This window comes from Jatropha curcas, chromosome 6 (assembly GCF_041381405.1).
Source record: "Jatropha curcas cultivar XTBG-Jc1 chromosome 6, XTBG_Jcur_1.0, whole genome shotgun sequence".
NCBI classification, from domain to species: Eukaryota; Viridiplantae; Streptophyta; class Magnoliopsida; order Malpighiales; family Euphorbiaceae; genus Jatropha; species Jatropha curcas.
The window spans coordinates 21,186,216-21,214,180 of NC_143156.1; the positions used below are offsets into that span (position 1 = coordinate 21,186,216).

Sequence of the window (27,965 nt, forward strand, 5' to 3'; positions counted from 1 at the left end):
CTTCCTTATGGATCTAGGCGTAGTTTCTTCAGTGCAATTGCCTATTACACTTTATTGTGATAATAGTGGGGCAGTTGCAAACTCGAAGGAGCCACGGAGCCATAAAAGGGCAAAACACATTGAGAGGAAGTATCATTTGATACGAGACATGGTTCAAAGGGGAGATGTGGTAGTGACAAAGATTGCATCGGAAAACAACCTGGCAGATCCTTTTACAAAAAGCTTACCAGCAAAGGCTTTTAACAGTCATGTAGAAGGAATGGGAGTTAAAGTTATTGATGCATGGTTATGAGTCTAAGTGGGAAATTGATAGAGATATACTATTAACCATGCATATGTAATAGTATAGCTATGAATGATTTTCTATTGACGATTATTTCTTTGTATTTAATTGGAAATTTGCATTAAATAAATGTTATTAGCATATGAACAATAATTGTGATTAGTACATTTTGTATGTATTTAATTGGAACAAGTAGAGAATGGATGTTTAATACTGACTATTAAACATATTCTCTAGGACATTAGAAATAATGTTTATTGTTCTTAATCTTGATTTATTTTAATATGAGCAAACATTGATTGTCTTGTGCTTTGATTCATTAAAGGGTGAGTTTCATTGTTGGAATAATATTCTCGGTGAATTGGGCAAAGATTTTTTGTGTTTGTGAAATATTAATTAATGATAGAATCCATGTCTCGGTTTAGAGATTGATGATGCACTTGAAGTAAGCTTATAAGGTTTCATAGTGTAAACCCTGCAGGTAGATATTGAATCCGACACATGAAATAAGTTGAGCGACAATCTTAAAGTTATATTGTGATTTAAATAAATTGTCAGTAAGTTATTTAAATGACAGCATCTGTAATCTTAATGTGGGGAACATTATTTTATTATGTTGTGGAATTGTAAAATAAATAAGGAGTTCAGTCATGAGTTTTTAGTGGAATAATTCATGATTAATTATAATAAGAATATGTTGGTCTACATAGGTTCTTATTATAATTAGTAGCCTGATTTATTTTATTCCTGCGGTCCCTGTAGTGCCCTAATTATTTGGAAAGGTAAGAGTGTATTAAATAATAGATAAATTATTTAGTTTTAAAATAATTGATAATTATTTTAATTAAATAATTTTTTATTTAATTTATTTTATATTAAAAAATATCTTCCTATCGAAGAGAAATTTTTTTTAATATAAGATTGGAAAACCCTAAGAATAGAGAGACGCACGTTATTCTATTCTCTGCCACTCAGAGAGTTCCTAAAGAGAGATAGTTAGGGATTACTGCAGAAGATCGTGGGTGACTCCAAGATCTCTAGAAAGAAGACCGGTGATCGATTCTGCGCTTCAAGAGGTCAGTTTATTGATTTGTTCGATAATGTTTTTAGTTTGCCTCATATGGTTTCGATGAGGGTTGTTTCCGCTTTATATCCAAATTCCTCTTCCAGTCAACATAGTTTGGACCCTCAAGTTTGTTTTGGGTTAAGATGTTTGCAAGGGGACTGAATGATGCCATTTCTATATCATGCATTAAACAAAAATAGCATATCAATAATAAACATTGAATAAATCAAAATTGCAAATATACAACATTGATATCACAATTCAAAAAAAATACACATTCACAACATTCATGAATAGCAACCTCGATGGGAGAATTCAACCAATCACATGTTTTGCATATTATAATTAGATAAGACCGGCACATACTACTCGATGGGAGATAGCATGCCTCTTAAATTAACATTAATGTGTGAGAAAATATTACATCTGATTCATGTCACTAATTAATTTACTCAGATGGAGAGTTAAATCAATACAAACAAATTAGACTAGTTCAGTAATTATATTAAAACATGACATCTTCCATGGGGAAGAAATGCAAATAATTATAACTAGAAAGTAATAAAAAACCACTCACAAATTAATTCATATAATTAAAATAAATTAATTATAATCAAAATTGCAAAATAATACATTTTTTAAGACAATGTTGCAAATAAAATTAACATTTTTGGTTGAAAATGTTAAAAATTTAGTGTTCTGGTCTATTTATGCAAAAAAAAATTAAAACATTCTGGGTTTATCTTGCAAAAACAGAAAATTCTGGGCCATTTTGCAAATTTCAGAACTTGTTTGGACTATTTTGCATAAAACAGAAACTATTGGGCCAAAATTGCAAAAATCGAAAATAGTCTAGGCAATTTTAATAAAACCAGAAACAATCAGGGTCACTTTATAATTTAAATAACTCCAGGGGGCCAAAACGGAATAACTGATACTTTCTGAGTAAAAAAAAATAATAACTTAAAGATCAGGGGTCAAAAATATAAAATTTAAAAAATTGAGGGACCAGATGGGAATTTTGGCAAGCAGCAGCTTCTTCTTCACGAAGAAGCCCTAGCTGCCGCTGCCCCTTTTTCCTGTTCATCGAAAAAGAACCCAAAATATATATATATATATATATATATATTTTATATTAATGCCCATTAAAAACCACAGTTTCAAAAACAAAGGTTGTATCAGGTACTGCACTTTTGTGCTGCTGTCCTTCAAAAACTCTTGAAGCTCTCTTGTAACCATGTACCAATCAAACAATCAAAACAGATTATAGATACACGATTGAAACATGACAAAATAGCCACCATCATACAGTTTCGTATGGCTCTGATACCAATTGATGGGAGCGGGTATAAAGCGGAAACAACCCTCATCGAAACCATATGAGGCAAACTAAAATCATTATCGAACAAATCAATAAACTGCCTCTTGAAGCGCAGAATCGCTCACCGGTCTTCTTTCCAGAGATCTTGGAGTCACCCACGATCTTCTGCAGTAATCCCTAACTATCTCTCTTTTGGAACTCTCTGAGTGGCAGAGAATAGAATAACGTGCGTATATCTATTCTTAGGGTTTTCCAATCTTATATTAAAAAAAACTTCTCTTCGATAGGAAGATATTTTTAATATAAAATAAATTAAATAAAAAATTATTTAATTAAAATAATTATCAATTATTTTAAAACTAAATAATTTATCTATTATTTAATACACCCTTAACTTTCCAAATAATTAGGGCACTACAGGGTCCGCAGGAATAAAATAAATCAGGCTACTAATTATAATAAGAACCTATGTAGACCAACATATTCTTATTATAATTAATCATGAATTATTCCACTAAAAACTCATGACTGAACTCCTTATTTATTTTACAATTCCACAACATAATAAAATAATGTTCCCCACGTTAAGATTACAGATGCTGTCATTTAAATAACTTACTGACAATTTATTTAAATCACAATATAACTTTAAGATTGTCGCTCAACTTATTTCATGTGTCGGATTCAATATCTACCTGCAGGGTTTACACTATGAAACCTTATAAGCTTACTTAAAGTGCATCATCAATCTCTAAACCGAGACATGGATTCTATCATTAATTAATATTTCACAAACACAAAAAATCTTTGCCCAATTCACCGAGAATATTATTCCAATAATGAAACTCACCCTTTAATGAATCAAAGCACAAGACAATCAATGTTTGCTCATATTAAAATAAATGAAGATTAAGAACAATAAACATTATTTCTAATGTCCTAGAGAATATGTTTAACAGTCAGTATTAAACATCCATTCTCTACTTGTTCCAATTAAATACATACAAAATGTACTAATCACAATTATTGTTCATATGCTAATAACATTTATTTAATGCAAATTTCCAATTAAATACAAAGAAATAATCGTTAATAGAAAATCATTCATAGCTATACTATTACATATGCATGGTTAATAGTATATCTCTATCATATACAAGCCATGAGGCATAGACTTAGACTTGGCCTGTTTACAGGCAAGACAAGAATCACAAACTTTCTCGACATGTTTATGCATATGAGGCTATTAAAAATGTTCATTTAACATGTCATAAGTCTTATGTACCCCAAAATGTCCCATCAATCCCCCACAATGAGACTCAGGCACAAGCAAATCACACATAGAGCATTTAGGCACACAAAGTTTGCTGCCCCTAAATAAATACCCATCATGTGTATAAAATTTATCAAATGCTCCATGTTCACATGCCAAATATACATTGCCAAAATCAAAATCAGACACATACAATTCCTTAAGATACTCAAATCCTAGCAACTTAGAACTAAGAGTAGTATGCAAAGCATATCTTCTGGACAATGCATCAGCAACAATGTTATCTTTCTCATGCTTGTACTTAATTACATAAGGTAATTGCTCAACGAACTCAACCCATTTACCATGTCTTTTGTTGGACTTACCTTGGCCCTTCAAGTGCTTGAGGGCTTCGTGATCGGTATGAATGACAAACTCCTTAGGCAATAAGTAGTGTTGCCATATGTGTAAAGTCATCACCAAGGCATATAGCTCCTTATCATAGGTCGAGTAATTGAGTTGTGCTCCATTCAACTTTTCGCTAAAGTAGGCAATTGGCTTCTTCTCTTTTCTCAAAACTGCTCCAATTCCTACACTAGAAGCATCACGTTCAATTTCAAAGGTGTTCTCAAAATTAGGTAAAGAATGTATAGGAGCGGATGTCAACTTCCCTTTAAGTGTGTCAAATGCTTTCTGTTGTTCCTCGCCCCACTTGAACCTAAATTCCTTTTTAATTACCTTCGTGAGTGGTGCGGCAATCGAAGAGAAATCTTGTACAAACCATCGGTAGAAACTTGCCAACCCATGGAAACTTCGGACATCCGAAACGGATTTCGACGTTGGCCATTCCTTAATAGCTTTCACTTTCTCCTCATTCACCTCGATACCCTGCGCACTCATAACAAAACCAAGGAACACAAGTCTATCTATACGAAATGTGCATTTCTTAAGCTTAGCATACAATTGGTCAGTTCTCAAAGCTTGTAATACTAGCCTAATATGCTCAACATGATCATTCAAAGACTTGCTATAAACGAGTATATCATCAAAATATACAACTACAATTTTTCCTAAGAAAGCACGTAAAACATGGTTCATAAGCCTCATGAAAGTACTAGGTGCATTAGAAAATCCAAAAGGCATCACTAACCATTCATACAAGCCATACTTAGTTTTGAAAGTAGTTTTCCACTCATCACCTGGTTGCATTCTAATTTGATGATAACCGCTCATTAAATCTATTTTTGTAAAGTAAGTCGCCCCCACACAACTCATCTAACATGTCATCAAGTCTAGGAATAGGGTGACTATACTTTACTGTGATTTTGTTGACCGCTCTATATTCAACGCACAATCGCCATGTACCATCCTTTTTAGGTACTAAAAGTACTGGAACGGCACAAGGGCTCATGCTCTCTCGCACCAATCCTTTCTCCATAAGCTCATCAACTTGCCTCTGCAACTCCTTTGTCTCCATTGGATTGCTTCTATAGGCTAGTTGATTTGGAATATTGGAGCCGGGAATGAAGTCAATCTGATGTTCTATCCCTCTCAAAGGTTGCAATCCACTAGGCAATTCTTTGGGAAAGACATCATTGAACTCCTGCAACATAGAAACAAACATAGAAGGTAATCCATCAAGGTTAGTGTCAGTGTTAGAAAACAAAGTCTCCTTGAACCTAAGAAGCAACACGGGCTGCCTCAAGGCTATAGCAGACTTAACCTCTTTAGCTCTCATATAAAAAGTGTGTTTCTTTCTCTCCCCTCTCGGTGTTTCAATCACCACTGGGTCATTAATCTGTTTGGTATCTTTTGTGGCCTCTTTGTTCCCAACCTCACTCTTAACACTCTTTTGTTCTCTAGAACTTGAAGCCTCACTCCCATTTTCCCTCAAAGCTGAAGCCTCTCTCTCTCTCTCTCTCAAGCATTTTCTTTTGATCGGCATACACTTCTTGAGGTGATAATGGAACAAGAGTCACCTTTTTCCCCTTATGAACCAAAGAGTATCGGTTGTAGAACCCATCATGTATGCCCTTCTATCATATTGCCATGGCCTTCCCAACAACAGATGGCCTACCTGCATAGGTACTACATCGCACAAGATCTCATCTTTGTACCATCCAATAGAAAATGGCACAAGTACCTAGCGTGTCACCTTCGCCTCCCCACAATCATTCAACCACTGTAGCCTGTAAGGCCTAGGATGTCTAACACATGCCAATTTCGGTTTATTTGCCATATTTACACTAGCTATATTAGTGCAACTACCCCTATCAATAATAAGGATGCACACTTTCCCGCTAATCAAACACCTAGTGTGAAATATGTTCTCTCGTTGTTCAAGACTCTCTTCCTTAACATGCATATTCAAAGCACATCTAACAACTAGAGATTCTCCATATTCAGCAAACAACAAGTTATGATCATCCACATCCAAATTATCATTATCATCATCATGCAAATGTGGCTCATCATCATTATCACTACATTCAGACTCAAAACTAATATTCCCATCATCCTTAGCAATCACAACCCTCTTATTAGGACATTGAGATGCAATATGCCCTTTCCCCAAACATTTAAAGCATTTAATCTCTCTAGAAGGGATTATAGGATTAGAAGTACCTTTGTTACCCTTGAATGTAGATTGGGCAACCTCTTTACCTCTTGAAGTTGATTCTGCCCTTTGGGAACTATTACCTCTGAAATCTCTTCCTTCAACTCCTTTGGACCATTTTGATCCCCCAGTATTGCTGGAATACTTGTTGGTGATTCTTCCCTTTTTCTGTCTTTTAAGTTTCATTGCCATATCTACCATTTCTTCCATTGTATCATAGTGATACATCTCCAAAGCATTGGCAATCTCACTATTCAATCCTCCAAGGAACCTAGACATAGTAATTTCTTCAGCCTCTTTAATCTTGGCTCTAGCTATGCACATCTCCATTTCCTTGTAGTATACCTCCATCTCAACAATAACTGTTCCCACCAGAACATTGCATACCCCTTGAATTCAATAGCTACTAGGTGAGACTTCTTCTCCTCCGAGTAGTTATGGCACTCGAAGATCTTCTCAACCTTCCTTTCCCACTCAAGGTACTCTTTTATGTTGTTGTTTCCATAGAACTCTGGAATCTTCATTTTGATGGATCCCAAATCACCATCAACTGTACCAACTTCAAGATTATTGACCTCGTCATCTTCAGGAGTTTGAAATCTAGTTGGTGAAGTATTAGTTGTACGAGCTCTTATTGTATTTGAACTTTGGGCGGCTTTAATCTCCTGCAACTCCTCTCTCATATCTTGGAGGAAGCTGTTGTAGGATCTAAATTGCGCTTGAATTGACTCCATAAAGAGCTTCAATTGGGGATCTTTAATTTGATTTCCTTCCCCACTAGTTTCTCTAGTCTTTCCTTTATTCATGGTTAGTACTCAAAGAAGTAATCACAAAAGAAGTCAGGTTAAAGTGAAGAAAACACTACCTCATGTGTTTACAGTCCTTACCACTCTTTGCAAATCCTCCAATTGTACTTCAGAATTCCAGGCCAACCATCCAATCTCAAAGTACGTTTAAACTCAATGAAATAAAATCTTAACAAGGAAAGCAAGCTCAATTTCTAGAAAGAAAAAAAAAAGACTCAAACAAAAGACGAATGGTAGCACAAGAACAAGAATGATGTACTACTTAATTATCAATTAGAGTGTAGTAAACAAGCAAATACACCCTAACAACATAAAAGAAGCAAAGGAAGCACAAAGCAAGAAAATAAAAACTAGAATCAAAGAAAGACAAATTTTGGATATAATAGATGAATTTAGTTCACCACAAAGTAACTAAATATGGACCTATGTAATTCTATCCAAAACAAAGCAAGCAAACAAGAAAACCAAGGTTTGTTTTGTAAAAAAAGGTTAGGGACTAGCACGGGGCATGCTAGATGGAAGCACGGGCGTGCTAATAGGTTTTGGTCCGAAATGGAGAGTCAGAGCCTAGCACGGGCGTGCTAAGGGTGGAGCACGGGCGTGCTAGTAGGTTTTGGTCCAAAAATGAGAGTCAGAACCTTGCACGGGCGTGCTAATTGTGAAGCACGGGCGTGCTGACTTCTGTCCTACCTTATCCCACACAATATAACCAAATTTAGGTAGGGTATAGTCCTTAACAAGAGATAAATGGATGGTTTGTGTCCTAAACAATCCCAAAAATTGTTTAATAGTCTTATAAATGCTTAATAATTGCCACAATTTATTTTTTTTTCTTTTTTTTTTCAATTGAGCAAACCTAAGGTCTTTGTTTTTTCTTTCTTCGTTTCTTTTCTTTTTTGATGAAGCAACTGTATGGTCTCTAATTCAATAGATTGTGTGTTTGTTTTTTTTTTTTTTTATTTATCAAGAACACAAGCAACACAAGAGAAGATTTCAAGATGAAGGTTTGATCTAATATGGAACACAAGAAAAGGAATTGAAATGAACCCTAAACTAAGATACCAGAACTTATCTTAAATCTTTGATTTGGCTCTGATACCAAATGATGCGAAACCCGTAGGAAATGGATTCCTAGAACCCTTAATCGGATGGATCAGAAGATCAAGATGAAGTTCACCTTTATGGCACCCCTCGCTTATAAGGAAACGGGAACACCAATAATTGAGAAGTAAGAATCAGATAAATGCCACAAACGAGTTGATAAGTTTATCTAGAATTCTTGATGCAATTAGAGCAAGCAATCTCTTACTATCACTCTAAGCAAGGAAAATAAGCAAAGCTTGAAATTCTGTAATTCAATTGATCAAAGTTGTTTGTTTACAAAGAGGATGATAATATTTATATTAAAACCTAAACATAATGGGCTAACTTTATGAAATAGACCCATTAACAAAATGCCCATACAAAAATAACAAAGAGGCTAAACTAAATAAAGCATAAAATGATAAAAACACATCCAAGTCAGTATCTAGCATGCCCTGGGCGTGCTACCTAGCACCCCCGTGCTACAAGAGGCAGACTCTAGCACCCCTAGGGTGTGCTACACAGCACGGGCGTGCCACACCATCAGCACATGCCTCCAACATAGTAAGAAGCCTAGGAAGGCCTTCAAGTTCCTCACAACACTTGTTAAATGCCACATCATGAAGTTCTTGTGTTATTTGGACTTGAACATATAAGGACATGGCTGCCCCATATCGCTTGGCACGACTTCGTGTAATCGATCCATTAGGAACCACCAACGGATCTCCTACATTGTTCTCCATGCTTCATTGAGCTTTATTGATGAGTGGTGGCGAATCTGTATCAGTATAATTATATGAATCGTAGAACATGTGGTAAATATGTATAAAGAAAGTCAACATACATGGCCGACTGGTCTATGACTTAATTATTAACTATGACTAGCCTAGATTTTATCAAAATTCCGAAAGAACCGCACCTAAAATTTGATTAAACCACTTCGAAACTTAATTTAATTACTCTTAACCCCTAAAATTTAACTTCACTGTAAAAGGTTAAGCAAATAAGCAAATAACTAAGTAAATAAACAATTGAAAACTAATATTAGCTTAACCTTTACATCCTTCTTGTGTAACTATCTATCTATCTATCTATCTATCTTTTTTTTTTTTTTTAAAAGAAATATATATTTTATTGATAATGAAAAATAGGAGAAGATACATCGGTAAGAATAGCCCCCCTAACTATTTTGGGCAAACTTGAGAATGTAATAAAAGTGGTGTACAAATTATGTTTAAGAGAAAATGAAGCTAAATGGTGTGCAGCTTGGTTCCCTTCTCTAAAAATATGTTGAATGTGAATGTTATGCTCCACCAGCAATTTTTTGAAGACCCAATTATCATTCGCCGTTTCAGTCCGTTTCTTCAAATCCACAGAGTCGGTCTCCAAACATTGAATTTCACCTAGGTTAATTGCCCAGAGAGCTCCCTTGAATGCAACTTCCATCGCCAAATCTAGCGAGTGTGATGCGTCAATTTTGAAAGATAGACCAGCTATGAATCTTCCTTGGTAATCCCTAATGATCACAGCGCCAGCCCCTCCATTTCTTCCCTTCACTCCATCTGTGTTGATTTTAAGTTTATTTTTGTCTGGTGGTACCCAACTGACTCTAATTATTCTATCCGAAATGTGTAGGTGATATTGGGGAGTAAGCTTTGCAAGAATTAATCTTTCGTGATTTTTGGCTAGTCTGGAATGCTCAAGATTCATTGCCCAATGGTAAGTCATCCATGTAATTTCCTGTATCAGCCTGTTCTGATTGAATTGATCCTCACCATGAGTGATGTTGTTATATGTTTTCCATATGTGCCAAGTAATAATTCCTGGTAGCACACCCCTTATGATTTTGACAATATCTTTCTCCCCTGCTTGTAGCCACCATAGCATGCATATCTGGTGATAGTTATTAGCTGTTATTACCTGCAAGTCCAAAATATCAGCAAAGAAAAACCATATTGTTTTAAGTTTTGTACATGTATAAAACATATGGTTATTGGTAGCTTCGTCTTTCTTGCAAAAAGGGCATTGGGTGGGTAGGTGGAACCCTATCTTCCGCAAATTGTCAGGCACAGCTAGACTTCTATTAAAAGTTTCCATAAGAAAACCTTAATTTTTGGAACTTGTTTGAAACTCCATATAGCTTTGTCTATGAATGAGCCAATGGTCTGTCCTTGACACCATGTATAAATCTGAGATAGAGAATGAGTGGTTGTGTTTGGATCCTTAGGAACCTCTGCTATCAACTCCTTCCCTCTATCGTTGAAAGAACAGATAGTTTTCCAAATAGGAGAGTCCACTAGTTTGGCAATAAAGTTGTCCCCCCTTGGATATCTTGAATGCATAAAATGTCCCCACCAAGAGTTATTAGCAACATAGTCTTCCCAAATTTTTAAATTTATGGATTTTTGAAGTTTGTCTATGCTTCTGATTCCTAGACCTCCCTGTGTAGTAGGCATGCATAGTTTACTCCACTTCACCCACTGATGCTTATTTACATCAGTTGTTGAGCCCCAGAAGAACCTTGCCATTTTCTTGTTTAAAAGTTTTATAACTAATTTTGGAAGAGGGGAAGCTGCCATAGTATGTAGAGGGATGGCACTTAGGACATGCTTTATCAGGACTAGTCTACCACTTAGAGATAGAGTTTGCTTGACCCATCCATTGAGTTTTTTGTCAAATAGATTAAGGAGTTTGGTGCAGTATTTAGTTCTATTGATGCCCTTTAATATCTGAGCACCTAGATATTCAAAGGGCTGACTGCTCCTTGACATACCCAGGGCTCTCTCCATTGCTCTAAGTTTGTGGCTCCCCAATTTTTCTGATGCTATGAAATGACTTTTTTGGAGGTTTATCCTTTGTCCTGATACTGATTGGAATCTATTAAGGAAATGCTTGAGTTTCAACAGATTAGGCAAACTTCCATTGGTGAATAGTATTAAGTCATCTGCATAGGCTAGGTGACTGACCAGTTGAGAGTGTCTTCCAAGAGAATATGGTGTAAGAACTCCTGATGTGAAATGCTTGTTAAAGCCTCTAGAGAAACCCTCAGAAGCAATGATAAAAAGTAGGGGGGAAAGTGGGTCTCCTTGCTTTACCCCTCTACTTGGTTTGAAGAAACCTTGTGGACTTCCATTAATTAAAATTGAGAGGTAGGTACTGTCTAGAAATTGAATAATAAGATCTTGGAATTTAGGAGAGAATCCAAATGCATTCAATATCTTTGAAATGTAGGTCTAGGACATCATATCAAATGCCTTCTTCATGTCAAGCTTGATAACTAGGTTCCCCCCTCTCACTTTTTTGTCCAAAAGGTGAATCATTTCCTTGGCTATTAATATATGTTGATGAATGCTTCTTCCTGGGATAAAACCAGCCTGTTCCACTGATATTATCTTGTGTAGAACTTTAGAGAGCCTGGTTGCTAGTATCTTGGTGAGGATTTTGCTAAAGAAGGTTGATAAGCATATTGGCCTGAATTGATCCATTCTATTAGGACTTTCAGTCTTGGGAATAAGAGCAATTAGGGTGCTTCCTGCAGCTTTTTGGAATTTTCACCCCCAGAAAAAATTCTTGGCAAGCTGAGGTGACATCAGTATGAATAATATCCCAACATTTTCTAAAGAAATATCCATTGTAACTGTCTGGACCTGCTGAACTATCTGGATGCAAATCCCATATTGCTTCCTTAATTTCCTTTTCATTTGGGATGGATAACAAATGTGAGTTATCTTCTTGTGTGATGATCCTTGGTATACTTGAGAAGAAATCCTCATCTTCCTCCACTGGTTGAAATTGGTACAGATTAGAGAAAAATTGGATGGCCTCCTCTTTGATTTCATCTTGATTATCAGTCCATGTTCCATCCTCCCTTTTAATGGTTAAGATAGCTTGCTGTCTTCTTTTTTCTTTGGTTAGGTTATGGTAAAATTTTGTATTTGCATCTCCTTCCTTAAGCCACTTCACATTTGCCTTTTGTTTCCAATAGTAGTACTCCTCATTAGTTGCTTTTGTCAATTCTGCCCTTCTTTGGAATGCTAGAGCTCTGTTTGCTGCTGTTGGATTATTTTCAAAAATTATTTCTGCCTCCCTTGCTGTTATTTTTGCCCTGTTAATTTTGTCAAAAATATTCCCAAAGACCTCTGAGTTCCATCTTCTGAGTGTTTCTTTAAGAAATTTAAGCTTGAGCATTAGACCATGCATGCCATTACAAGGAGGATTAGAGTCCCAACTTTTCTTAACAGTGTCATGAAATGAGTGATGGGAAGTCCAAACATTAAGAAATCTGAAGCTTTTTGGTCCCTATCCCTGAGGCAGCCAACCTTTCAAGAGTAAGGGATTATGATCTGAGGTTCCTCTGGCTAGAATTTGAGTGGTAAGGTTGGGGAAAATGTCTGTCATTGGAAGGTTGTAGAATACTCTGTCAATTCTTCTCCAGATCCTCCCATTTCTTCGAATACCAGTCCAGGTATAAGATTTGCCCAAAGTGTCATTCTCCAATAGGTCACTTTCTTCTATACCACATACATTCCAGAATAAACAATTCATGAGGTATGGGTGAGGGTAGAAGCTTGTGCCATACTCCGGGTGCATATTCTGCTAGATTGTTGCTTTCTTCTATGATGCATCTTCCCATCAAATTCAGTATCACTAGTGGCAAGTCTTACCAGAGTATTAGTGTCCTCTGTAGTAGTATTATCATCTTTACTAAATTCTTCTTCCTCTCTGTCCAGGTTGATTTGAGCTGGCATTGCTTTGAGGAGTTCCTGCTCTTCCTGATTGAGTTTGGTGAGGGATGTAGAAATGTCTTCAATGTGACCATCATTGCAATTATTTTCTGTGTATGCAGGTTCACTGGGTACCAATATTGCTTGAGGACTCCAGGAGCTAAGAGGATTATCCAGAACTTTCAGGGGATTTTCACCTTCATTATTTGAGAGAGGAGGTAATTGATCATCATGTACCATATTGTCTTCAGTAGGGACCACCTCGATTGAATTGTTTTGAATTTTAGCCTCGATAATCTCCAAAGTGGTAGCCAAATGATTCTCTTGAGTTACTGTATCAAGGTTGGACTGCACTGTTTTCTCATTAGCATGCTGTGCTACAGTGTCCACGTTGGACTTTTGCTCTGTATTATTTTGAATTATTGTGTCCAGTGTGGACTTTTTTGTTTGCACATTATTCTTGGTGACTTTTGGGACCCAGTGCTTTTCTGTGCCTGGCAACTGTGTAGATTATTTGCTGCCTTATGTTTGGCAGCTTCCGATCTTGGTTCACTGGATTGAACATCTGTTATGAGTTTTCTGCATGATGATTCTTGATGACCAATCTGATGACAGGTTTTGCAATAAAATGGGACTTTTTCATAGTTGGGATATAGGTAAAGCTCTGTGTCCCCATTCATTACCCTTATTTTTTGAGGTAGTTCTGAGGATATATCCATTTCAACACAGAAACGTGCAGTAGATGGTCTAGAGAAAGAAGCAGTTGCAGCATCAAGGGTAATAGGCGTACCTAGCAGGCTTGCAATGGAGAACAATGCATTTCTGTCGTGTAAGTGGATTGGAAGATGTTGGAGAGAGACCCAAACAGGCACAATTGGATTGTCAAACCTAGGATCAAAGTCCGGAGACCATTTGGTAATTTTCATAGGGAATTTTTGCACAGTCCAGTTACGCCTAAGAAAGCATCGCTGGTAATCTTCATGGGAGGTGAAGTTCAGCAGAATGTGCCTGTCATCAAGAAGCCCAATAGATGGTCCTCCCGTAAAGCCAACCTTCTCGAACCAAGTTTTCAAAGAAGCCAATGACGGCCGGTCTTGTGAGAAGGATGCTACCAATGCTAAGGAGAAGCATTGAGCCAAGATGGAGACTTCCTCTTTACAGAAAGATATAGAGGGAACGCCCTTATGCTTACTTCCAGATTTGATAGGAATAGAAGTAGTAAAAGTACCTGATAGGATGTCTTTGTAAGATTTCATGATTTGAGTTTTTTCTGTAATATTTCTTCCGCATGATGAAGATGGATTGCAAACTGCGTTGTGTTCCATGGAATAAATCGAAGTATTATTTGAAAAAATAGAAGAAAGATTAAAGAAAAATAGGCTAGATGATCTATCTATCTATCTATCTATCTATCTATATATATATATATATATATACCTTTAATAATTATATACTACTAATTTACAAACAAACTCATCCATTCTTTTCTTATTAATTAAGATCTCGTAATTACAGTTAATGATCCATGAATCATCGTCTATTGAATATGAATAAGCATTTACATATATATCTTTCAACTAGGAATTTTGAAAATACACTTATTAATCCTTAATTAATAGTCGACTATATTACTTAATAATATTAACCTTCATTAGTATTAACTTCATAGAAACGAAAACATCCTAATTATTATCAAATTCATACATATAACTTATTTTAAACACTAAGAAAATTTAATTACTTTGCTAACTAGCTAATTAAACCTTTCTAAGATCGTATAGTTCTTGTTTTATCGACTTTCCGTGATTCTTCAGCCTGAAGCCTAATTTCTAAATTTACGTCAATCCACAGTTCAATATCAATTGATGTCAGATAGTAAAACTAATTATATGTTTATAATCTACACGAAAAATGCAACATTCTGCCTCTTGGGAACTCTGGTCACTGGAGCCACTGCTATTGCCGCCTTCTACGGTGGTCGGAGGTACATGGTTTCAGAATCTTACAACTCTTACAAAAAAACATAGCAAATTTCATATAGAACTCAGTTCTATAGCCAACTACTACAAATTATGTCAATATCTAATGAAATCCCAATTTTTATTACCCTAAGTCCCATTTTGATCAATTCGTTCAATAAATCGCCTAATCTATACAAAATAATTCGTCAAGGAGTGAAGTGGGAGGACAATCAGCTTACCTTATCGGCGATAATCGTCGGAGTTGCTCGGAGGGAAGGACGAAGATGCCACTGTCTCGATCGAGCTGCAGTCAAAGCTTCGCTGTGACTTTTGCACTCACCAAAAATGGAAATGGAGCGAAGGGAAAGGAAGGTCGGACTACAGCGGTGAGGAGTCGATGGCGAGGAGACACGGCGCAGGTCTTTGGTCGTCGAAAAAATAAGAGGAGGAGAGGGGCACGCCTGCGCTTGCTGAAGAGGGAAGAAGAAGAGAAAAAAGAAAATAGTTTCTGGAATTTTCTAGGCCACACTTTAATTTGCGACCCTAATCGGTCGCAACAGTATTGGTCGCAAATCAATCACTAATCCCTTGTAAACGAAAAACTAAGTTTGGCGCTAAATTGCAGCATGCACTTTAGCGACGAATTGTGAAACGGTGATAGATCCATCGCAAAATTGATCACAAATTCATCGCAATTGAATCGCAAAATAAAAACCAAACTGGGGGGAGTTATTAACGCTAGAATTTGCAATCGATATGCAGTCGGTTGCAAATTCGTCGCTAAATTTGTCAGATATTAGTTGCAATTCCGTCGGTGAATATTAAATGTCTGTAACTTCAATTTTCATTGCAAATGGTCGAAATTTTGCCGCCATATTGCAACCGATAATGGGCGGTTGCAAAAATCGGTGGCAAAATCGTGTTTTTTTTTTGTAGTGAGCCGTGCTATATGGCACGCCCGTGCCACAGAATGATATCGATTCAAAGGCGTGTTCACCTAAGCACAGCCCTGTGAACCCCTCCCCAAAACATCAATGCAATGAGAATGCATGTGACTAAGGAAGAAATGCACGTGATGTGTGAGTCGCCACCTTGTTTAATTATTTTAGGGTAAACTAGGAAAAAACCCTAAGTTGACTCCGATTTTAATTAACCTAATTACTAGATCAATTATCCCAATGTTTAAGGCATGGTGTGCAAACCCGAGATGGATCCCGAGACTATGTCATGCTGATGAACTAACCATGAATGAATGCTTTGCAAGGTGCAAGATGATGTGATTTGGACCAATGAACAATGTTTATGTGATTTTGACTTACCGCTCGGGGTGAAATCCCGAACGTGCCTACGTACTTCCGTTTGAATGGAAGATCAAAGTCCACGTAGTTCGATAGGCCTCTTCTAGAGGGCTTTGAATGGGGATGCTTAATGCATGAGTGTGTGTATGCTTTGTGCATTTTGTTTAGGCATTGTGCCGAAGAATTGATTTTTAGGCATTTGATGCCAAAAGTGTTGATTTTGATGGCTTTGAGCCAAAAGAATTGTTTGATTGGACTTATTTGTTTGCTAAAAATGAATTAAGGCTTTTAGCCAAAAGAGTTTTGTGATTTAGGTAATAAATTGCCAAAAGTGTTGATTAGGCGATTGTTGCCAAAATGGCTAATTTTTAGGTTTTAAAACCAAAAGATTGATTTAGTTTTGAGACATTTTGCCAAAACTTTGATTTTAAGCAATTGTTGCAAAAAGTTTGGTTATTTAAAAGGCTTTTAGCCAAAATGTGTTGATTTGAAGACCTTTAGTCAAAAGTGTTGATTTAGGCAAGTTGTTGCCAAAAGAACGTGATTGATTAAGGCCTTTTGATCACAATTATTGATTAATTGGACTAAAGCCGAAAATTGTTCGAAATAAAGGCAATCATACCATAGCCATTGAGAGACTAGATATTTTGAGCCAATATTGTCGGATTTAAACTTTAATACCACGATTATTAATTAACCGGGCATTTAGCTTAATCACATTTTAATTGAGGCAATTTTCTTGCCTATATGACGGTATGAATGCATTTATGCAGTTGTAGAATTATTAGGAGTAGAAAAGAAGCATGCATGAAGTGCTAAAATTAAATAGGCAAAGTTTAACTTACGTACCTGATTTAATCGTCGACCGCTTCTTAACTCCAGGTTAAGCTCCTCGTTAAGGGAATTAATTTTAGTTTAATTTTAAGTGACCAAGTATCACAAAAAAATAAAATAAAACTAAAATTTAAAAGATGCAAGAAAGCAATAAAGAATCGCAAGGAGCGTAGGGAGAAGGAGCGTCCGTCAACACAGACTGAGTGCCGAAAACGGAGTGCCGAGGCCACTATTTATAGGCAAAAACGGACTGGTCCAGCGGCCGGTCTCGGCGGTCGGGTCGCCGGCTCCCGGCGGCCGGACTCGGCCGCCGGCTCCGGCGGCTGGGGCTGCCGGCCCGGGCCGCGCGGCTCCGGTGGCTGGGCCGCCGGTGGTCGGTGGTCTTTCTATCTTTTCACTCCGGAGGCCTTTCCGGGCGCTCCGGACCTCCGAAAAAAATTCCGGGCCCAGATTCGCGATCCTCGCGACGTCCCGGACGTTTCAAGTACCATATTGGCATACTTTCGGTGAACGTCCAAAATGGCCTTTAGTCCGGCCGGACTGTTTGCAGTCCGAAAAAATTGGCTCTTTGAGCCTCAAAATTTGGGTATTCACAGTTGCCCCCCACTGGCTATCATAAAAATGATTTATGAGAGCCAGTGGCTGTCTGAAGGAGCAAATTTTGAGGATGGGCAAAGGAGGAAACCCTGCCGTTGGTCTTTTCTTCTGAAATGAAATGATCAAAATGCATGGATTTATGTTTGGAACTTAAAAATATTTTTGCCTTTTTGAGGACTTGAAAAGAGATTTCGCCTCTTAGAGGACTTGCAAAGATGTTTTGCCTCTTAGAGGACTTGAAAAGATGTTTTGCCTCTTACTGAGGGCTTGAAAAGAGATTTGTTTTATTTTTTTTCTTTGAGAACCAAGGGTCCACCTAAAGTCGAAATGATCAAATGGCTTGGTTTTGGATGAAAAATGGTTGGTTATTGGTTAGAGTTTCGCCCTAGGTTTTATGTAAAAAAGGTCAACCATTAACCGGGTTCTACCCTGGGTTTGTGTGAAAGAGATTGACAATGGTTGGGTTCCACCCTGGGTTGTGTATGTTTTTTTTTTTCATAACACTTGCCCCTGAATCCGACTTGGAGGATTTTGCCCCCTGCTTGAGAGAATTGATGCCCTTATTAGCTGAAATAGAATTTCTTCTTAATGAAAGACTAAAAATTCCGTGATTACTTCTGTGATGGGAGAATGGTGAAGGTTCTTATCACTCCTTGCCCCCAGAATGGTGATGACCATGGAATTCTTCAAAACATTTGTGTTGCACTTGTCCAATCGATTGAGGAAATCAAAGAGAACAAAGCCACTTATATGACTCGAGGAAACGGACAATGTGGATGACATCGCTCGTTTGAAAGGATCGAAGAAACGATGGTCCGAGTGGCGATGAGGTATTAAAGAATTACCTCTCAACGAATATGTTTGACATTTTTTAGGGTTGTTTTGGAAACCCCGGGGATTGAATTGACATTTTCCTCTCTCTCTTTTTTTTTTCGAGGAATGACTCAAAGAGTGACGCTTTCAAAACGAACTTTTGAGAATGGCTCGATTTTTGTGAATTGTTGTGGAATGACCACTGGTGATGGAGACTTGATTTTAAAGACTCATTGGAGACTCGATTTAGAGACTTAAATTTTTCTTGTAGTGAATATTGACTCGAAGGAACTCAGTGATTTCTGGAAAAAATGATTTATATACTCCCAAGGAGACCGTTGAAAGGGATTTTTTTTTTTTTAAGGACATACTTTGCTGTTTATCCTACAAAAATGGACTCTCTAAAAGAATTCATGAAAGCACTTTTTTTTTTTTCCTTAACTTTTGCCTAGTAGCCGCCCTTTCGGGTTTTCGACTCTAGCAGGCTCAATTCTTGCCTGAAGCCGCCCTTTCGGGTTTTCAACTCCAGCTTTTATTTTTCTTTTCTTCTCTTTTTTTTATATATTTTTTTTATATTGGCAAAGAGAAAATGTTATTTATGATGCAAAACTTATGTTTGTGACCGCGCCTTTTGGGCTGCCTACGTATCTCCAAGAACTCTTCGGGGGATGGGGAGAATCAGGTCTTTCGTAGTTCCCTCTGGGATGCGAACTTCGTGCTCGGCTGGTGCGGAATTCATCTCCGACTTGATGCGAAATTTGTTTTCGACTTGCTGTTGGGGCAAAATTCAATTCCGCCTTAATGCTGATTGTGGAATTCACTTCAGATTTGATTTCTTCGGGATTCCTTCCCGACTTGATATTAATACAGAATTCATTTCTGACTTGATTTCTTGGCGGGATTCCTTCCTGGCTTGATGTTTTTGCGGGATTCCTTCCCGACTTGATGTCTTTACGGGATTCATTCCCGATTTTGATGATGTTGAATCAACTTATTGACTCGAGCTCGTATGATAGTGATGGCCCTAGGCGAATTTGACTTTGTCGTTGTAGTGGTTTTAGCACTGGTTGACTGAAATATGACTTGTATTCATCACAAAGAGTTTTGAATACCCACATTGTGGTGGTAACTTGAGTGGCTTGAGTGTTGAAGAAGTTTTATGCTTTGAGTTTGTGGCTTCGCCATGTTTGAATTCTTGAGGTTAATTTGATTCCTTTTCTTGAACTTTATCTTCCTCTGAATTTGAAACTTATTTCCTCAATGGTTCTCCTCTCCATAAGGAATTTTAAGGAGACTCTTCCTTTTCCTTGTTTTGAGAAATGATCCTTGTTTATAAGGACACTTGTGCCTGTGCCATGCTTGGCGCTTGATTTTCAAAGTGTTTGTTGTCATCCAATTTGTGGAAATGACTGCTTCTTTTAACTTGCTTTTTCAAAATGTGAGCAGCCGCTTGGTCTTTGTCCTTATGGCTGAAATGATTTGTCATCTACCCTTGATGGGCTTGAATTTAACGGAGAGCTTGCAGTTGACCCGTTTTTGACAACTTGATTTCCTGTAGCTTTGTCCTTGATTCCTTTCTTTTGTGCAGAGGTTCCTTTTGACCCGTTTTTTTTCTTTTGCTTGTTTGCTTCCTTTGACCAGGGGTTCCTTTTGTCCCGTTTTTTCTTTTACTTGCTTAGAAGCAGCCTCTCCATAAAGAATTTCGAGGCAACTTGATTCTGAGATGACTTGAGTAGTGTATGGATAGCATTGCGACTTCATGCAGACCCAGCCCAATTCCAAACATAACTTCTTTATTCTGTCGCTTTCAAGCTCAAAATTCAGACACCTCTCTGTCAGAGCATCTTCCATTCCTGGGTTTTCGGAGAAACCATTCTGGCCCTAACCCCCTTCAATCGGCTTTACCTCGGTACTGTTTGAAGTCTTGCGTACCCTTTGCTGGATCCTTTCCATGATTACCCTTCAAAACTTCCCCTTTGACAGTGCTTCTTAGGATGCCCCCAGCTTTGATTGATGCAGAGCAAATGAAAGGATGAATGCATTTTTCTTTGCCAATTTTTTATTATCCTTTTTTTTTGTCATCATTTTTTTTATTTTTCAATTTTTTTTATTATTATTTTTTTCGATTTTTTGTTTTTTTTTTTTTGTGCTTTCACAGCAAAGGATAGGGAAAGAGTATAAACATGATTGGAACGTAAACTGATCCCTTTTTATTGATAAGACAAAATTTGTGTACAAAAGACACTTAGATTTACAAATTTGAATTGAATGAAAATGAAAGGAAAACTAAAACTAGACCCTAAAAGATAGACGCTAGGTGGACTGTGATGGACTAGGATTGGATTGACTGTAGTGACTTTGTTCTTCTCGATGCTTAAATCGACCAGACAGGTTGTTGTTGGTCTTGGACAACTCCTTTGTTCTTTTGGAGGTTTGGTCTTAACCTTCTCAGACACAAACTTCATTCATTCTTAAGAAAAGTTCGAAAGGATCGAACAATTCTTGTTCAGCAATTTTTTTGCATTAATCCCATGGTTAGGCAAGGGATTGGTTGATGTTCAGCTTGCTCTTGGGATGATGGACCCATTGTCAACCAGGTCTTGTAAACGGTTTTTCAAAGTCCAGCATGATTCGGTCTTGTGCCCATGTCCTTGATGGTACTCACAGTATTCATTGGCTTTGACATTCCGGGGCAGGGGGTTTGGTAATGGCCTTGCTTCTAAGGGCTTCAGTAAATTTGCTTTCACTGCTTCTCGGAACACCAAAAGGATTGGCATGCCGAGATCAGTGTATTGCCTCCTTGGCTGATTGTTTCCCAAATTCCCAACACGTAAAGGATTCATGGGGATTATACTGGCTATTTCATTTGTCTCACTGGACCCAGCATGATTCTGCTTCTTGTATGAGTCTTCTTTGAGTTGACCCAACTAGATTAAGTCTTCCACCTTAGTTGCAGTTGCAATGAGCGATTGGAACGTAGGCAAGTACTGTGTTTGAAGCTGTGACTGGTAGACAGGCAGTAAATTCTTGATTATTATGTCAACTTGTTCCTGTTCAGAGGGTCGGTTGATCATTTGAGCAACTTTGGCTCTCCACCTCGAAAGGAACGAGGAGAAGGGCTCATTGTTCTTTTGTTTAGTGGTTTCTAGCTCCCTCCGGGTAACATCCACTTCGACATTATAATGGTACTGCGTGTTAAAAGCATTGCATATGTCCTCCCAATTCTTCATTTTGGAACGATCCAAGCTTACAAACCATCTTAATGCAGCACCAGTCAAAGATTGCTGAAACAACTGAGCAAGGAGCTCACTGTTCAGGCCGAACGGGTTTAGTGCACCCACATACATTTTCAGGTGTGTTTTGGGACAAGTGATTCCATCAAACTTGTCCATGTTGGGCATTTCGAACTTCGTGGGCAGTCTTGCTTCAGGGAACAAGGACAAGGAGTCCATGTCCACCACTTCCTTGTGTGTCATAAGGGCAGTGATTGACCTTTCTAACAATTCCAGCTTCTCTCTCATTTTCTGAGCTTCCAGCTCAGAAGCAGTTCCAGAGGGCATGTCATCCAGGTTAAAGGTAGGGTTTGTCGGTTCAGCACCAGGTTCCTGATTGGAGGCAGCAGGTCCACTTCCCCCAGCGGAAGCCCCATTTCCATTACCACCACCTAGTTCAGCTAATAGGGCAGTTCTCTGGGCAGCCAATGCCTCATTCATTCTAGCCTCCATTCTGGCTTCCATTTGTTTTATGAGGTTTTGAATATCAGACAGTAATGCCATTGGTGCAGTTGGGGTTGTCAGACTTATGTGTGAGAGCTCAGTTGGTGTTTCGAGTACGGGTGGTCTCTAGAGGGGCACCTGTGAAAGGACATAGTCAAAATGGTTAGACTATCCTATATAAGGTGTTTTCATAGGGTATGTGAGATAGTGTGAGGTAGGGTGCTTAGGGCTGGACAGCTCGACTTTTCGAAAGGACCATAGTTCTCAAAGAAAATTTTTTTTTTGCTTTTGAAATGGAATGTTCTTTTTAATGAGATGATATGTCATGAATGCGCACAACATCACGTCATACTTCATTTAATGATATGATTCGTATCATTGGGTGCATACAGTCCTAAAGGATAGGTTCTATAGGCTATGACACAAATAGAGAATTGGCTTATAAGGGACCCTTGAACCTTGAGTATGGATATACCTAACCACATGTGAATCAAAGAGTTTCACGTGGGTCCAACAGTACGCATACTCATGGGCCACCCCCAAAAGGATTAGGAGTGGTTTGCGGTAACAGGGAGGACACTTTGGCTATCCGTCGACATAATCAAAGAGACCTGCCGATCAGCGCTACTTGCTATCCAGACTCAGAAGTTTGAACAGAGAGAGAAGAAATTCATTTGAAATTCATTTTTTATGCAATGGAGAAAAAGATTCTCAATCGTGCAAATTAATCAACAAATTTAAATGGTTTAAAGTAAATTCCAATCAAGTTCAAGTTTTCCTTATTAAGCATTCTTAAAGAAAGAATACTTAATCCTTGCTAGGGTACCCTGCAAAACAAAGCATTGTAAAATAAAACCCTAAAGAAGGGCTGGTTAGTTCACACAGCAATTGTAGTCCACTTTTATGCAAAAAGATTACATTCAGTCCCCAGCAGAGTCGCCAAACTGTGAACCCCTCCCCAAAACATCAATGCAATGAGAATGCATGTGACTAAGGAAGAAACGCACGTGATGTGTGAGTCGCCACCTTGTTTAATTATTTTAGGGTAAACTAGGAAAAAACCCTAAGTTGACTCCGATTTTAATTAACCTAATTACTAGATCAATTATCCCAATGTTTAAGGCATGGTGTGCAAACCCGAGATGGATCCCGAGACTATGTCATGCTGATGAACTAACCATGAATGAATGCTTTGCAAGGTGCAAGATGATGTGATTTGGACCAATGAACAATGTTTATGTGATTTTGACTTGCCGCTCGGGGTGAAATCCCGAACGTGCCTACGTACTTCCGTTTGAATGGAAGATCAAAGTCCACGTAGTTCGATAGGCCTCCTCTAGAGGGCTTTGAATGGGGATGCTTAATGCATGAGTGTGTGGATGCTTTGTGCATTTTGTTTAGGCATTGTGCCGAAGAATTGATTTTTAGGCATTTGATGCCAAAAGTGTTGATTTTGATGGCTTTGAGCCAAAAGAAGTGTTTGATTGGACTTATTTGTTTGCCAAAAATGAATTAAGGCTTTTAGCCAAAAGAGTTTTGTGATTTAGGTAATAAATTGCCAAAAGTGTTGATTAGGCGATTGTTGCCAAAATGGTTGATTTTTAGGTTTTAAAACCAAAAGATTGATTTAGTTTTGAGACATTTTGCCAAAACTTTGATTTTAAGCAATTGTTGCCAAAAGTTTGGTTATTTAAAAGGCTTTTAGCCAAAATGTGTTGATTTGAAGACCTTTAGTCAAAAGTGTTGATTTAGGCAAGTTGTTGCCAAAAGAACGTGATTGATTAAGGCCTTTTGATCACAATTATTGATTAATTGGACTTAAGCCGAAAATTGTTCGAAATAAAGGCAATCATACCATAGCCATTGAGAGACTAGATATTTTGAGCCAATATTGTCGGATTTAAACTTTAATACCACGATTATTAATTAACCGGGCATTTAGCTTAATCACATTTTAATTGAGGCAATTTTCTTGCCTATATGACGGTATGAATGCATTTATGCAGTTGTAGAATTATTAGGAGTAGAAAAGAAGCATGCATGAAGAGCTAAAATTAAATAGGCAAAGTTTAACTTACGTACCTGATGTAATCGTCAACCGCTTCTTAACTCCAGGTTAAGCTCCTCGTTAAAGGAATTAATTTTAGTTTAATTTTAAGTGACCAAGTATCACAAAAAAATAAAATAAAACTAAAATTTAAAAGATGCAAGAAAGTAATAAAGAATCGCAAGGAGCGTAGGGAGAAGGAGCGTCCGTCAACACAGACTGAGTGCCGAAAACGGAGTGCCGAGGCCACTATTTATAGGCAAAAACGGACTGGTCCGGCGGCTGGGGCTGCTGGCCCGGGCCGCGCGGCTCCGGTGGCTGGGCCGCCGGTGGTCGGTGGTCTTGCTATCTTTTCACTCCGGAGGCCTTTCCGGGCGCTCCGGACCTCCGAAAAAAATTTCGGGCCCAGATTCGCGATCCTCGCAACGTCCCGGACGTTTCACATGCCATATTGGCATACTTTCGGTGAACTTCCAAAATGGCCTTTAGTCCGGCCGGACTGTTTGCAGTCCGGAAAAATTGGCTCTTTGAGCCTCAAAATTTGGGTATTCACAAGCCCATGCTGCATCCATCCTGGTAACTCAAAGCCCGGCACGCCCTAGCCCTGCGGTCCAGCACACTCGTGCCACAAATTTATCTCAGAGCGTGCTCACTTGAGCATGGCCTATGCTCCGATTACCTTAGAACTAAAGCATGCCCAGACCGTTACCAGTGGCACGCCCGTACTGAAAATCAAGTTTCGTTTTGAGTCGAAAACGTCAGCCCAGTCCCTACCACTTGTATGGGCCCACATGAGATACTTTCCTAACGTGCCAATCAAGTTTAAATCCTATTTAAACGTATGGGAGAGTCCTAATTGAGAAGAAATTAAAAGCCTAAATAGTCTCCTATCTCCAAGAGATTTCCTACTCAATAAAGACTCTATTTCCTAAAAGAAGCCAGAGTTTTCCCTAGGAAGTCTATATAAAGAGAGAACAGATGCAGTGCAGGGGATCGAAGGATATACCATCTTTTGTTCTATTGGTTTTCTCTCTCTAAGACTTCAAGTAGCCAAGATTTGTGTCAAGATTCAAGGAGGCCGTCCACGTTATTTGTTGACTGGTTTTTATCTCTAAACTTTTAATCTTGTTTTTTACTTTTCATTATTCACATTGATTATGGAATTATTTTCAAGTTTAATTGAATTTTATTTAAATACTATGTCGAACTAAATTCTCATACTAGGGATTTGATGTAGCTTAATTTCCTTTCTAATTTATAATATTAGATTTGCTTTTCTTTGTTCAAAGTATAATTCATTATTGAACTTAATGCTTCCAGGCAGAGTTTCTCTCCTAGATTGATTTATTTCATTAATCACTATCAGGAGAAGGGTTTTTGATGTGAAAAAGATAATAAATTACATGAGAATAATAACTTGATGTGGAAGTTATATGTTTTTACTGATGGGGGGTTTTCATAATTTAATGAGCTTAGGTTATGAATTCACAAAACAAACCATAAAACTTAATGATTTAATTCATTTTTGATTGCACTATTGGAAGATAGGTAATTAGATCGGGTTAAAAAAGCTAACAATACATCGGGAGAGCTTGTTAGTGATTTCAGGGTTGTTTCTCCTACTTGAACAATTAAAACTGATTATCAAACTAATAAAATAAATTGGATACAATTAAGTGGAGTCAAAATCCCTAGTAGCTTTTAATCATTGATTTCTTATTATCAAAAAAATTGCTTGCTTGCCATTTATTCTCTTTTTATTCTCTTTTATTTGTTGAAGTTAATTTCTTAAAATAGTTCCCTTGATTGCCATTTAAATAATAGTAGGTTAACATAATTTTTGTACTTGGCATACAATCCTCATGGGAACGATACTCTACTCATTCTTTATTACTTGTCGCGACTTCGTACACTTGCGAAAAATCATTGTCAAGTTTTTGGCTTCGTTGTCGAGGATTGGAGTTACCAATATCAATACTAATTACCCTATTATTAATTTAGACATTTATTCTTATTTTTAATTTTTTTTAGAAGATTATTTCAGGTGTTTATTCAAAGAAGATCAGGCAGAACTGAGCTCTTAATCTTTGATCCAGAAATCAAAAAGACTTGTTATATGAATAAGACCGCTAGGGGAGCACGTGAGAGCAAACAAGGAAAACAATCAAACATGGCAAATGAAATCGACCTAGAGGATAGACCTCAACCTCATCTCCGCACCTTGCTAGATTATACAACTCCTTCTCTCAATGGAGCAAACTCAAGTATCACTAGGCCTAGGGTGGAAGCTAACAGTTTTGAGATGAAACTTGTAATTATTCAAATGCTTTCCACCTCAATTCAATATGGAGGTCTACCTAGTGAAGATCTTAATGCTCATATCATAAATTTCCTGGAGATTTGCGATACATTCAAACAAAATGGAGTTTCTGAGGATGCCATAAAATTGAGACTATTTCCTTTCACTCTAAGGGATAAGGCACGGTCTTGGTTACAATCATGCCCTGCTGGAAGTTTTACAACATGGGAGGAATTAGCTTAGAAATTTTTGGCGAAATTTTTTGCATCTTCAAAGACCATAAAGCTTCACAATGAGATAATGACTTTTTCCCACCAAGGTCAAGAAAGTTTGTATGAAGCTTGGAACAGATTCAAGGACCTATTGAGGAAGTGCCCACATCATAGCTTGCCTAAGTGGTTACAAGTACAAACTTTTTATAATGCATTATCTCCTAATATAATAATTACTCTAGATGCAGCTGCTGGTGGATCTTTTGAAAGAAAGGAAATTAATGAGGCATATGATTTGATAGAAGAGATGGCAAGCAACAGCCATTATCAACACAGTTTCGAAAGGAAGAAGCCTGCAGGAGTTTATGAGATTGATGCCATTACTGCACTCAATACCAAGGTGGATAATATGGTAAGAAAGTTGGATTTGTTGACTACTAACTCTGTTAATTCTATTGTGAAAGCATGTTACAGGTGTAGTGGACAACATGGAATTGGAGAGTACATGTTGGATTCTTTAAATCTGCAAACTTTGGAGCAAGTCAACTATGTGATGAATCAAGGAAGGAAGAATTACCTGTATTCTAACTCTTATGATAACAGATTGAGGAATCATCCTAATCTTTCTCTTGGGAATCCAAACAATGCCTTGAATGCACCACCAGGTTTTCCTTCTCAAGAGAAAAGGACTCAAGATGACCTTCTTACTGCTCTCTCCAAATCTCACATGGACTTCATGAATGAAACTCAAGAAAACAACAAAATCCAACAAGTTGCGATAAGGAACTTGGAAATTCAATTAGGGCAGTTTATAAACATGATAACTTCTTGACCCCAAGGTACGTTACCTAGTAACACTAAGAAAAATTCCAACGAACATGTACAAGCTATCACTTTGAGGGATGGCAAACAATTAGAGGATCCAACCAGAAAGGAGGAAGAAAGGAAAGAGCAGAAGAAGATCCCCATCATTGGCCTAGAAGAAAAAGAGGAAGTAAAGCGTTATATCCCACCTGTTCCTTTCCCACAAAGGCTC

The 27,965-nt window shown here is 37.7% G+C and overlaps 3 protein-coding genes and 1 non-coding gene across 4 annotated transcripts; 1 reads left to right on the plus strand and 3 right to left on the minus strand.

Moving 5' to 3' along the window:
* Nucleotides 1-9,559: 9,559 nt before the first annotated feature.
* Nucleotides 9,560-11,217, minus strand: LOC149495701 (uncharacterized). Its single transcript, XM_089723235.1, has 2 exons — nt 10,534-11,217; nt 9,560-10,348 (listed from the first exon to the last, which is right to left on the minus strand). The coding sequence occupies exons 1-2, from the start codon at nt 11,215-11,217 to the stop codon at nt 9,560-9,562; spliced, it is 1,473 nt and encodes a 490-aa protein (XP_089579361.1).
* Nucleotides 11,218-13,571: 2,354 nt separating this feature from the next.
* Nucleotides 13,572-14,408, minus strand: LOC149495702 (uncharacterized). Its single transcript, XM_089723236.1, has one exon. It carries the CDS (start codon nt 14,406-14,408, stop codon nt 13,572-13,574), a length of 837 nt encoding a protein of 278 aa, XP_089579362.1.
* A 12,180-nt stretch (nt 14,409-26,588) lies between these two features.
* On the plus strand, nt 26,589-26,960 carry LOC149495703 (uncharacterized). The gene has a single exon (XM_089723237.1). It carries the CDS (start codon nt 26,589-26,591, stop codon nt 26,958-26,960), a length of 372 nt encoding a protein of 123 aa, XP_089579363.1.
* A 39-nt stretch (nt 26,961-26,999) lies between these two features.
* LOC119371525 (small nucleolar RNA R71) lies at nt 27,000-27,106 on the minus strand. Its single transcript, XR_005179143.2, has one exon. It is a non-coding gene; the product is annotated as a small nucleolar RNA R71 (small nucleolar RNA).
* Between the last annotated feature and the right edge of the window lie 859 nt (nt 27,107-27,965).

Coding starts and splice junctions, on each gene's coding strand:
- LOC149495701 (XM_089723235.1), bottom strand. CDS start 11,217: ATGGAGAGAGCCCTGGGTATGTCAAGGAGCAGTCAGCCCTTTGAATAT. Junction 10,349..10,533: donor AACAAGTTCCAAAAATTAAG/GTTTTCTTATGG, acceptor TTGGACTTGCAG/GTAATAACAGCTAATAACTA.
- LOC149495702 (XM_089723236.1), bottom strand. CDS start 14,408: ATGAAATCTTACAAAGACATCCTATCAGGTACTTTTACTACTTCTATT.
- LOC149495703 (XM_089723237.1), top strand. CDS start 26,589: ATGGCAAATGAAATCGACCTAGAGGATAGACCTCAACCTCATCTCCGC.